The following is a 12,458-nucleotide window of genomic DNA, read 5'->3' as shown; positions in this document are numbered from 1 at the left end:
CTTAAATAAAAAACAGTAATATTAACATTTATATTTTTTTTTTCAAAAATGAGTTATTTATAAAATGTTTTAATAAAAATATATATGTAAAAAAAAATATTTCACCACCCATCATCCATTTGCACATTGTGTTTCTTTGGTAACACTAATAGCTAACATGTGTTTCTTTGGTAACACTAATAGTTAACTTATAACTTAGTGATCAAATTATTCGTGTTTGGTTAACAAGTTTTTTACATAAGCTTATAGCTTTTTTGAGAAGTTTTTTTGGTTCTTTTTGATAAAATTAAGTTGCAAGTTAGTCGATTGTTGAAAAATTGGCTCATAGTTGAAAAATTAGCTGATAGATAATAACTAAAAAACTAGTTAATTAAAATTAAAGTGTCTTATAAATTTAGTTTTTGATAATATAAAATAACATAAAAGGAAATAATTATATTTATCTCATTTATTACTTTTGTGGTAGAAATACAAAAAATGCAACAAAGCTCTAAAATAAATAAAATCAGAACCATACAATTCATTTACTTTTTTTTTTGTAAATTATTTTTTTTATTACAATATAAGGATAAATTTGATGAGTCCTCTAAAAGTTTAGCAAACTCTATGTGTATCAATAGTAATTGTAAAAACAATGCAATCTATATATTATTTATAATTTGACATAAAAAATAAATTTAACTTTTTCAAAATGATAAATTAAAAGATGAAAAAATAATAATAAATATAACAATACATACCTTAATCAATTTGTATTTGATAAATTTCTTACAAGATGTATAAGATACAAGTTCATTTTATTTTAATTATTTTGCCAAGAAACTAAAGAAAGAGAGTGCAACTTATTTATGTAAACTAGTGGGTAAGAGAATGATATAAAGATAAAAAAAATATAAAATATTATAAATGGAAGAAAATGTAATAACTTATAATCTCAAACGCTACTTGAAATAACGTCCCATAATAAACTATAAATTAGTAAGAAAAATTTGTGTATCAATAATTAGTTTAATAAACTATACACTAGTTACCAAACAATGTCAAATTAACTAACGTTTAAGCTTATAATTTATAGTGATTTTTAATTTATTCTATTTATAACTTTATTAATTTAATTTATTTATTATTTTCGTAAAATATTATAAAACTATTTCACTTGCTACTTGCTCGTTCTTCATTTTCTCTAATATTTTTATAAAAATCAATTTTTATTTTAATTTTTTTTACCAAGTAAAACAATTTAATTAAAATTATTGTCATAATTTATTTATTTATTTATTTATTTTTGATCATTCTATCGATTACATCATCTAATTATTTGTAATTGAAAATTTGTTTGAGAGTTTGAAATTATAATTTTTTTTAAAAGTTTTGAATTGTATTTGTTATAAGATTTATCAATTATTTTTTTGTTTTCTTCCTTAAAATTCATAAAGGAAGAAGACCGAAAGAATAAGAAATTGTGAGAGGACATAAAGCAACCGTGACAGAGTAAGAGAATGGAAGGAAATTTACCGAAAAATTCAGATTTTATTTTTAAAATTGTTTTAATACATTTAAAATTTAAATAGTTGTATATATATATATTATTTTTTATTTATAAAAACTAAGTTTAGGAAACACTTTATTTTAAATATACTAAGTATTTAAATTATCAACTATCTTCTATCAGCTTAATTTTGAAATATCAGTTAATTTATTGCTCAAATTACTTTATGGATATGATGTAATTAACTCTTTCAATTATGGATATGATTCAATTAATATTTTTGTATTTGTATCTTAGGAATGACTTAAATAAAAAACAGTAATATTTATATTTATATTTTTTTCTTTCAAAAATGAGTTAATTAAAAAGTGTTTTAATAAAAATATATATGTAAAAAAAATATTTCACCACCCATCATCTATTTGCACCTTGTGTTTCTTTGGTAACACTAATAGCTAACATGTGTTTTTTTGGTAACACTAATAGTTAACTTATAACTTAATGATCAAATTATTCGTATTTGATTAACAAGTTTTTTTAAATAAGCTTATAGCTTTTTTGAGATATTTTTTGGATTCCGTTTGATAAAATTAAGTTTTAAGTTTGTTGATAGTTGAAAAACTGGCTCATAGTTGAAAAATTAGTTGATAGATGATAACTAAAAAACTAGTTAATTAAAATTAAAGTGTCTTATGAATTTAGTTTTTGATAATATAAAATAACATAAAAGGAAATAATTATATTTATCTCATTTATTACTTTTGTGGTAGAAATACAAAAAATGCAACAAAGCTCTAAAATAAATAAAATCAGAACCATAGAATTCATTTACTTTTTTTTTTGTAAATTATTTTTTTTATTACAATATAAGCATAAATTTGATGAGTCCTCTAAAAATTTAGCAAACTCCATGTGTATAAATAGTAATTGTAAAAAATATGCAATCTATATATTATTTATAATTTGACATAAAAAATAAATTTAACTTTTTCACAATGATGAATTAAAAGATGAAAAAATAATAATAAATATAACAATGCATACCTTAATCAATTTGTATTTGATAAATATCTTATAAGATGAATAAAATAAAAGTTCATTTTATTTTAATTATTTTGCCAAGAAACTAAAGAAAGAGAATGCAACTTATTTATGTAAACTAGTGGGTAAGAGAATGATATAAAGATAAAAAAAATATAAAATATTATAAATAGAAGAAAATGTAATAACTTATAATCTCAAACGCTATTTGAAATAACGTCCCATTATAAACTATAAATTAGTAAAAAAAATTTGTTTATCAATAATTAGTTTAATAAACTATACACTAGTTACCAAACAATGTCAAATTAACTACCGTTTAAGCTTATAATTTATAGTTATTTTTATTTTATTCTATTTATAAATTTATTAATTTAATTTATTTATTATTTTTGTAAAATATTATAAAACTATTTCACTTGCTATTTACTATTCTTCATTTTCTCTAACATTTTTGCAAAAATTATTTTTTTACCAACTAAAACAATTTAATTAAAATTATTGTCGTACTTTTCTTATTTATTTATTTTTGATCATTTTATCGATCACATTATCTAATTATTTATAACTGAAAATTTGTTTGAGAGTTTGAAATTATAAATTTTTTTTAAATTTTGAATTGTATTTGTGATAAGATTTATTGACTTTTTTTGTTTTCTTTCTTAAAATTCATAAAGGAAGAAGACTGAAAATATAAGAAATTGTGAGAGGACATGGAGCAACCGTGAGAGAGGAAGAGAAAGGAAAGAAATTTACGGAAAAATTCAGATTTTATTTTTAAAATTATTTTAATACATTTAAAATTTAAATAGTTATATATATATATATATATATTATTTTTTATTTATAAAAACTAAGTTTAGGAAACACTTTTAGTATTTAAATTATCAACTATCTTGTATCAGCTTAATTTTGAAATATCAGTTAATTTATTGCTCAAATTAATCCTTTCTTTATTTTCTCCGCCACAAGTTCAAAAGATCGTTGCTCTCTGAGTTTCAGATAGTGAGTGATTAATGGATGAAATCCAACACAAGTTCGTTAAAGTCGGAGCTCTGAGACTCCACATAGCAGAAATTGGAACCGGTTAGTGACTGAGAAATGAGAATCCACTTTCTTACTACTCTATTTCGATTCTTTTCTTTTGTGACTCATAGTCAAACACCTTTCTTTCAGGTCCAAACGTTGTCGTATTCCTTCACGGCTTCCCGGAGATATGGTACTCCTGGCGCCACCAGATGATTGCCCTCGCCGCTGCTGGTTTCAGAGCTATCGCGCCAGATTACAGAGGCTACGGCCTTTCCGACCCGCCGCCCGCACCCGAAAAAACAACCTTCAATCAACTTCTCGATGACCTCCTCGCGATTCTCGATGCTCTTGCTCTTCCCAAGGTACATACTACTAACTTTCTCTCTGTTACTGCCGTTATCAACCATAAATTAGTGTAGAGTTTCACACTGTATTTAAATATGTTTACATGTAAATATATTTCATTTTTATTTTAGTCATAGTAAATTTTTTTATTTTATTTATACTCTTATAATTTTCAATTTTTTTTTTAATTTTATTATATTTTTTTAATTAAAAAACTCTGACATTTATACTTTTTACTTACGTGGCACTATAAATAAATGATGATATGATATATTTTATATTAACTCATTATTTATCATTATTAAAAATAACAAACATAAGCCATGTTCAATTAAAAATCCAACAATGCATCAAGAAATAAAAAAAAAAATTCTAACCCTAATTCTCAAATTTTTGAATCTGAAAAAAAAACCAATTATGATGATGGTGGTGGTTATTATGAAGAAGATGATTCCACATTACCCTCCTAAATCTATTTTGTTCATCGAAATTTGACTAAAAAAGGAGCAAATATGATGCTCCTAAGAACGCCCCTAAAGAGATGGTAAACTCAAAGGAGTTCACTTGAATGAACCGCGCACGAGGGAACGTTGCCTTTGTGTCGATGAGAGAATTAGAGCAGTGGAGATGGAATGGAGGAATGGAGATGATCGAGCAGAGGCGATTGGACGGAGGAATGAAATCGGTGGAGCAGAAGCAATTGAACAATGTTATGAAAAAGATTTTGAGGTTTGGGTAAAAAAGATGAAAAAGTGTCCGTTTAGAAATGAGAAAGGCATACATACATTCGGTAGTTCATTGAGAACAACTTAATCCTGTGAAAAAACTCAACATAATCAGCGATATGAAACTGGGCAAACTCATCGGGATAAGCCTGGTGTCAAAACTGGAAATTGGCCAAAATAAGTCAATTTATTAAGCTTTATTAAAATAATTGTTTTATATTTTAATTAATTATTTCATTATTTGTATCGATGACATGAGTCACCATAAAATAAGCTACATCAGTATTTTTTAATTAAAAAACAAAATAAGGATTTTTTTTAAAAAATTTGAAAATTACAGGAGTCTAATTAAAAAAAAAAAATTTACAAAAATTAAAACCAAAATAACATATATTTGCAAGGACCAAAAACATATTTAAACTATGATAAATGAAAGAGATAATATTACTTTTACTAAATTATCATAATAAATACATAATAAAAGATATTGTTTGCATTTAAAACTATTATTAGTTAATGGAGACAATTGAAAAGAAGTCTACTGAAAATTGAAAAAATTAATTATTTTGAGATAAATTATTTTTTTGAAAATCAGTCAATTATTTTTGAACTTTTAAATGGAGGGAGTATATGAATCTAGGGATGACAACGGATAGTGTTTGGGTTGAGTACTATAGTACCCGTTCCATATCCACGATTTAAAAAAATACCTGTGTTCGTACCTTTAGAGTATCAACTTTAATATCCGTACCTTACCTCTGGATTCTTAAGTGTCTGTACTCATACTCATTACTACGCTTTAATTAAAATAGATCGATAATAAATGATATTGTTGTGATTAAATTTAAAATTTATCCAAATATCTTAAATTCAATCATAAAGTATTATAAACTAAAATATTTTCTAACTCAAAACATTTCAAATGAGCACTTGATACAATACACATTCAAATATCCATAATAATACTTTATGAAGTTGCAAGTCATACGACAATATTATTCGAGATCTATAAAAACAATTGACAAGAAGTTGCAAGAATAACTATAAAGTCACGATTAATAAGACATAACTCTTAGTTAATGGAGGAATGGAGATGATCGAGCAGAGGCGATTGGACGGAGGAATGAAATCGGTGGAGCAGAAGCAATTGAACAATGTTATGAAAAAGATTTTGAGGTTTGGGTAAAAAAGATGAAAAAGTGTCCGTTTAGAAATGAGAAAGGCATACATACATTCGGTAGTTCATTGAGAACAACTTAATCCTGTGAAAAAACTCAACATAATCAGCGATATGAAACTGGGCAAACTCATCGGGATAAGCCTGGTGTCAAAACTGGAAATTGGCCAAAATAAGTCAATTTATTAAGCTTTATTAAAATAATTGTTTTATATTTTAATTAATTATTTCATTATTTGTATCGATGACATGAGTCACCATAAAATAAGCTACATCAGTATTTTTTAATTAAAAAACAAAATAAGGATTTTTTTTAAAAAATTTGAAAATTACAGGAGTCTAATTAAAAAAAAAAAATTTACAAAAATTAAAACCAAAATAACATATATTTGCAAGGACCAAAAACATATTTAAACTATGATAAATGAAAGAGATAATATTACTTTTACTAAATTATCATAATAAATACATAATAAAAGATATTGTTTGCATTTAAAACTATTATTAGTTAATGGAGACAATTGAAAAGAAGTCTACTGAAAATTGAAAAAATTAATTATTTTGAGATAAATTATTTTTTTGAAAATCAGTCAATTATTTTTGAACTTTTAAATGGAGGGAGTATATGAATCTAGGGATGACAACGGATAGTGTTTGGGTTGAGTACTATAGTACCCGTTCCATATCCACGATTTAAAAAAATACCTGTGTTCGTACCTTTAGAGTATCAACTTTAATATCCGTACCTTACCTCTGGATTCTTAAGTGTCTGTACTCATACTCATTACTACGCTTTAATTAAAATAGATCGATAATAAATGATATTGTTGTGATTAAATTTAAAATTTATCCAAATATCTTAAATTCAATCATAAAGTATTATAAACTAAAATATTTTCTAACTCAAAACATTTCAAATGAGCACTTGATACAATACACATTCAAATATCCATAATAATACTTTATGAAGTTGCAAGTCATACGACAATATTATTCGAGATCTATAAAAACAATTGACAAGAAGTTGCAAGAATAACTATAAAGTCACGATTAATAAGACATAACTCTTAGTTATAAAGTCACAATTATTTACCTATTCATCATAATCAAATTCTTAAAAAGTTTACAAACGTTTATTTTTCAATTATAAATATTGTAGTGATCTAAATATTAATAGATGTTAAAACATAAAAGAAAATAATTAATTAAATAAAACTAATATAATAAATAAATAAATAAATAATATATTTATATAAGTGCATGTGCAGGATGGAATGAGTATTATATTTATCCATTAAATTTACCTGCTTAATTTTGTGGGTAATTATAGGTCCTAGTGCCCATACCCATTACGTGGATTTTTACCCTACTTAGTGTGAGTTTTTTTTTTGCGGGTACCATTAAGTCTGGATCTAATTGTCATCCTAGTCAATACTACTTGATAATATATCTAATGGTTCATAAACACACCACTTCTTGTATAAAATATCTTTGATTCACAATTTTCAAGTGTGGTTGATCTTGATAGTAAGTGATATTATTGTTGAAAATAATAGGCCTAAATATCTTTAGAATAATTTTAGGATTTTACATGTTTTTTGTTTTTGTTTTAGGGATATGATATGTTCTTGAATCACAATTTACCCCTATATATAGAACGGTGAATACAAATTTAGAATTAAAGGGTTTCTCCACAAATAATATATCTCATTTATTTCTGCAAATACAAAAACAAAAATCCATCATATGGTTAATCTTTTGATTAATTGATTAGTCCTCTTTGTCAATGTTCATTAGGTGTTTCTTGTTGGAAAAGATTTTGGAACTCGTCCTGCATATTTGTTTTCCATTCTGCACCCGGAAAGAGTATTAGGAGTTATCACTTTGGGAATTCCTTATGTTCCACCAGGCCCTTCTATGTTTCATAAATTCCTCCCTGAAGGCTTCTACATTTTGAGATGGAGGGTAGCTAAATCTATTTTCTTTGACTTCTAAACCATGATGACAGGTAATACCACCATTATAATAACTAACTACTTTGTTTCTGTCTATGCATGTATGTACATATTAGGAACCAGGAAGGGCAGAGGCTGATTTTGGACGCTTTGATGCGAAAACAGTTGTGCGAAACATTTACATCCTTTTCTCAAAGAGTGAATTACCGATAGCTAGTGAAAACCAAGAGATCATGGATTTGGTGGCACCTGATACTCCTCTTCCCTCTTGGTTCACTGAGGAGGATCTTTCAGCATATGGAGCTTTGTATGATAAATCTGGATTCCGAACTGCATTACAGGTTCCGTACAGGTACTGCCATTTTTCTTTTGTTCCTATGTTTTGTCAGTGAAATGATGGACCTGGATCACCTGCCATAAAAAATCCCAATTTAACGCTGTATCCAATCTCGGCCATCAATGTGAGATATATTGGTTCACATTACACTTTCACTAAATTATTACTAAATAATCTCCACTATTGATTCAAGATTGGACAAATGAAATCAACAACACAGTAACTGCGTGTAATCCAAATCATGAAATGCTATGTTTCCATAAAACATGATCATTTGGTGAATTCTTGTTAATGATGGATTTGTTTTGTTTGCATTTGTAGGTCATTTGGTGAAGATTTTAACTTACCGGACCCTGTAGTCAATGTTCCAGTACTACTGATAATGGGTGGAAAGGATTATGTTTTGAAGTTTCCAGGGATGGAGGATTTAACAAAAGGTGAAAAGGCTAAAGAGCTTGTTCCTAATTTGGAGGTTACATTTATTCCAGAGGGAACTCATTTTGTTCAAGAACAATTTCCCCAACAGGTGAATAACCTTATCCTTGCCTTCCTTGCCAAGCACACTTGAATTTTGGTGGAAGCTTAAGGATGGATGGTGTATGTGGGTTGGCAAGTGTGGAATATGGGGAATTTAGCCAATGAACTTTGCTTGTTGGACTTGGTTAGTTGTATTTCGTGTGAAATAAGGGAATGTGAACTGTGTATTTGTCTATTTGATGGTGTTTATTATACAGAGTTCAGTAATAACTTTTGCAGAGTTGTGAAAGTACCAGTGATTCCAAGGAATAAATTGTCAGAGAAACTGGCAATGGACATTTACAATGACGGTATTAACTTCATGTTAAATTGGACCGCCGTTGACATATTGGATTTTGCTTGATAAAATAATATAAAGCTTTGTATTCACTTGGGATATTAAACTGTGAATATTTTAAGATGCAGAGAGATGCTTTCATTTTTCTGTGTAGACTATAATTTAAAAGAGGCTAACGGTTCAAACAATTTTTCTGTGAAATGATAAGAACAATTTTTAAGAATGGTACGGTATCAACCTTTCTAATATATAGATTTCACAATTTTAAAAAAATGGTACGGTATCAATCTTTCTTAAGTATATAGATTGAAAAATACTAATAAATGTTACAAGAGAACATGTTAATGAATCAAATATTGTAATCTTGTCTTAGAAGTTGTATGTTTAATTATTCGATAATTTTAAGTGGCCAATACTAATAATTAATTGTTAATTTTTGATAGAAGGAGAGTTGAACCTATAACTTCCTTATCACTTTAAACTCTATGTTTCTTCCTCAAACCACCAAACCAGATTCATTTGTGATTCTTACTTGGTAGTTACTTCTTTCATTAATTATAATATTGTTCTTTGGCGGTTGCAAACATAATGGTGCAATTGTCAACAGTTAATTTCTTTTTTTCAGTTCAAAGTATCTCATATATATATATACATGGAATGTAATTCTTGTGCTTATAAGTTTGCTTCTTTTGGAGCCAGCTCGGGTTGTGACATGGGGTGAGGTTATGTCCCTGATTTTATTGGACCAAATTTATTTTGTCAGAGATTTGAACGGCCTTTATTTCATTTTGTTAAATGTTTTATTGTTTTTATGGGTTTGATTCATGTCCTTTTAGACATTATTTCATTTTATTTTTAATAATATTGTCATTTTGCGTTTGTAGTGTCAATAAAGTCGGGATGACTGACACTCTAATAAAACACATGTCTTTTGCTAAAACAATTTAATTATTTATGTATTTCTTCTATCTTGTATAGACTTTTATAAATTCTTACGTATAAAGAGACTCCAACTATTTGATATTTCTTCTATCGCGTTAAAATCAACTTTTGAATTGTGAAAAAATATTCCATTTTTGTCATGTAAGTTGTAACCATATCTATCATAATTATTTATTAGATCAATTTTATTAAATAGAATACAAAGAGTAGTCACAATTTATTACAAGATAAAATTCATACACTTTAAAGACATGATAAAGGACTATTTCATCAATCACAATAAACATAGTTTTTATTTTTACTCTAATCATGTCTTATTTTTCTATTCATTTATCTCATATTTAGTAGTAGCTATTGCAAGGAGAGGATATTTTCTATGACAGGTTAGGCCAACAGATTCAGACATATCCAAATCCTTCCCTGCAACACCATTAGGCAATTTCCAATCAAAATAATAAACAAGGTTAGCTAACACCAATTCATTGACAGCAATAGCAAACAAGAGTCCAGGACAACCTCTCCTTCCTGCTCCAAATGGAATAAGTTCAAAATCAAATCCTTTAAAATCAATTGAACTATTCATAAACCTTTCTGGTTTAAACTCTAGAGGTTCATCCCAAATTGAAGGGTCTCTTGCAATAGCCCAAGCATTCACTATTACCTGTGTTCCAGCTGCAATGTCATAGCCATTTACTTTGATATCTTCCATGGATTTCCGAGGGATTAATAAGGGAACTGGTATATGGAGGCGAAGAGTTTCTTTAATCACAGCATTCAAGTACTTCATGTTAACCAAATCTTCTTCAGTTACTTGAGTTTTGTTACCAACCACATTTCTAACCTCATCTTGCAATTTTTGCATCACAATTGGGTGCTTTAGTAGTTCAGCCATTGCCCATTCTAGGACTGTGTAGGTAGTGTCAGTACCTGCAGCAAACATGTCCTACATGCAGGGGAAATTTAACCACAATTTAATTTAATTACACCTTATAATCTAACAGATTATCAATTAAAGATATTAAACAAATTATTTATTAAAAAAAAAGTAAATATTTAATTTGGTCCCGACACAGTTAGTTCCCACAATACCAATGTTTTCAAGTGATTTCTAGAATTGCAAATTGTTAATCCGTTTTGTGTGTCTAGAGGTTATAATGAAGTTAAATTGATAATGGTAATGATGCATCTAACAACATAACATACAAAATTAATATTTTGTAATTCTATATATCATTTTAAAATATTAATATCATGAGACACTCAGTTGCTACCATCCAATAATTTTGGAGGTGTATTAATTCATCACAAAACTTACAAAGTTCAGTTGTAGTGCTTAATGATGGACAAAAGTTACAAATTCTTGTGGTTACCTTGTTTTGTTTTGAGAAATTATCATTTTAGTTCTTAAAAGTATAAGGTTCTATTATTTTGATTCCTTATTTAAAAGAAGAAAAAGTTCAAATTAGTTTTTGAATTATCAACATGTGAATCAATTTAGTCTATAATGTTTCGTACTATTTTGACAATAAAATATATATCTTTTAAAATTTTTTATGATAATAAGTTGTATCTTTCAATGACTATTTTGATAATTTGATAACTAATTTGAATTTTTAACTAAATCAGAAACAAAAAAACATAACAGTCTATACTTAAAAAACACTAACAATGATTTACGCTATTTTTTTACCATAATTTTCATAAACTATACTTGGGTATAAAATATCAATATTAATGGGGTAACTAGTTGACAAACTATCCTAGTGATTGTGAATTTTTTCAAGTTCAAAATTTATTTGAGTATTAATGGGGTAATTAGTTTTTTACTTAAAATTTAAAAATAATAAAAACTACAACTCTGTTGTTTTTGAAATTCGAAAACCTTTGAAAACAATTTATGCCACCGAAAATATTACTGGGTTGAGTCGCGGACTAGGTCGCTCTCTTTAAGACGTTTCGAGGCACTGCCCAAAATTGTGCAAGGCAGACTATCAACCACGAAGTCCCCAGGATAAAACAGCCCAGATTCACTGTATCGGAGTTCTACTGCACTGTAGAAAACCGTTCTAGAATTACACCCTATGTATGCCAGTCGATAGACTGACACTCAAATATAGCACGGAGGCTACTCAAGAAAAGAAGAAGAAGAATATAAGGGGGAGAAGTGAGAAAAGCCTCAGATACGGAGTGCTTTTGGTGTGCTTTTCCAAGTGAGGTGAGCTCTCTATTTATAGATGAGTTCAGCAACTGGATCTGAGAAAAAAGGGGGGATCCAAGAGCACGAAGTCCATTTACTGGCCACCAGGAGAGTGCCTCAGAAATAGGAAACGTGATTGACAAGGCTTCTTGACCGGGCAAAAGTCAAAAACGTGGGAAAGACTCAACTTTAGGGTTTTGACGTGGCAAACATCTGAAGCTAAGTCAAATTAGGGTTTTGACTGAGCAAAGCACAAGAGACTAGTCTGTTTAAGGTTTGAATGAATCAGAACTTTGACTATGACCTTGTGGATGGCAGTTTCGTAATATGTGACATATCGCAAGCAATTAATTAATTAAATAAATAATTAATTTCCATCTGTTAAAAAAAACTTTAATACACCACAA

General features: G+C 27.7%; 2 protein-coding genes across 2 annotated transcripts in view; one reads left to right on the top strand and one right to left on the bottom strand.

Moving 5' to 3' along the window:
* Nucleotides 1–3,430: 3,430 nt before the first annotated feature.
* LOC101498091 (epoxide hydrolase 2-like) lies at nucleotides 3,431–9,004 on the top strand. The gene is made up of 5 exons (XM_004504972.4): nucleotides 3,431–3,616; nucleotides 3,707–3,921; nucleotides 7,604–7,771; nucleotides 7,878–8,113; nucleotides 8,420–9,004. Exons 1-5 carry the CDS (start codon nucleotides 3,547–3,549, stop codon nucleotides 8,664–8,666), a joined length of 936 nt encoding a protein of 311 aa, XP_004505029.1. The 5' UTR covers nucleotides 3,431–3,546; the 3' UTR covers nucleotides 8,667–9,004.
* Nucleotides 9,005–10,013: 1,009 nt separating this feature from the next.
* Nucleotides 10,014–12,458, bottom strand: part of LOC101497769 (cytochrome P450 736A117-like) — an 8,541-nt gene continuing 6,096 nt past the window's right edge. Inside the window, exon 2 of the mRNA XM_004504971.4 lies at nucleotides 10,014–10,797. Within this exon, the coding sequence (XP_004505028.1) occupies nucleotides 10,177–10,797 (621 nt within the window). The 3' untranslated portion in view covers nucleotides 10,014–10,176. The remainder of the gene's footprint in view (nucleotides 10,798–12,458) is intronic.

This window comes from Cicer arietinum, chromosome 6 (assembly GCF_000331145.2).
Source record: "Cicer arietinum cultivar CDC Frontier isolate Library 1 chromosome 6, Cicar.CDCFrontier_v2.0, whole genome shotgun sequence".
Classification (NCBI taxonomy): Eukaryota; Viridiplantae; Streptophyta; class Magnoliopsida; order Fabales; family Fabaceae; genus Cicer; species Cicer arietinum.
This window is presented reverse-complemented; position numbering and strand designations above follow the sequence as displayed.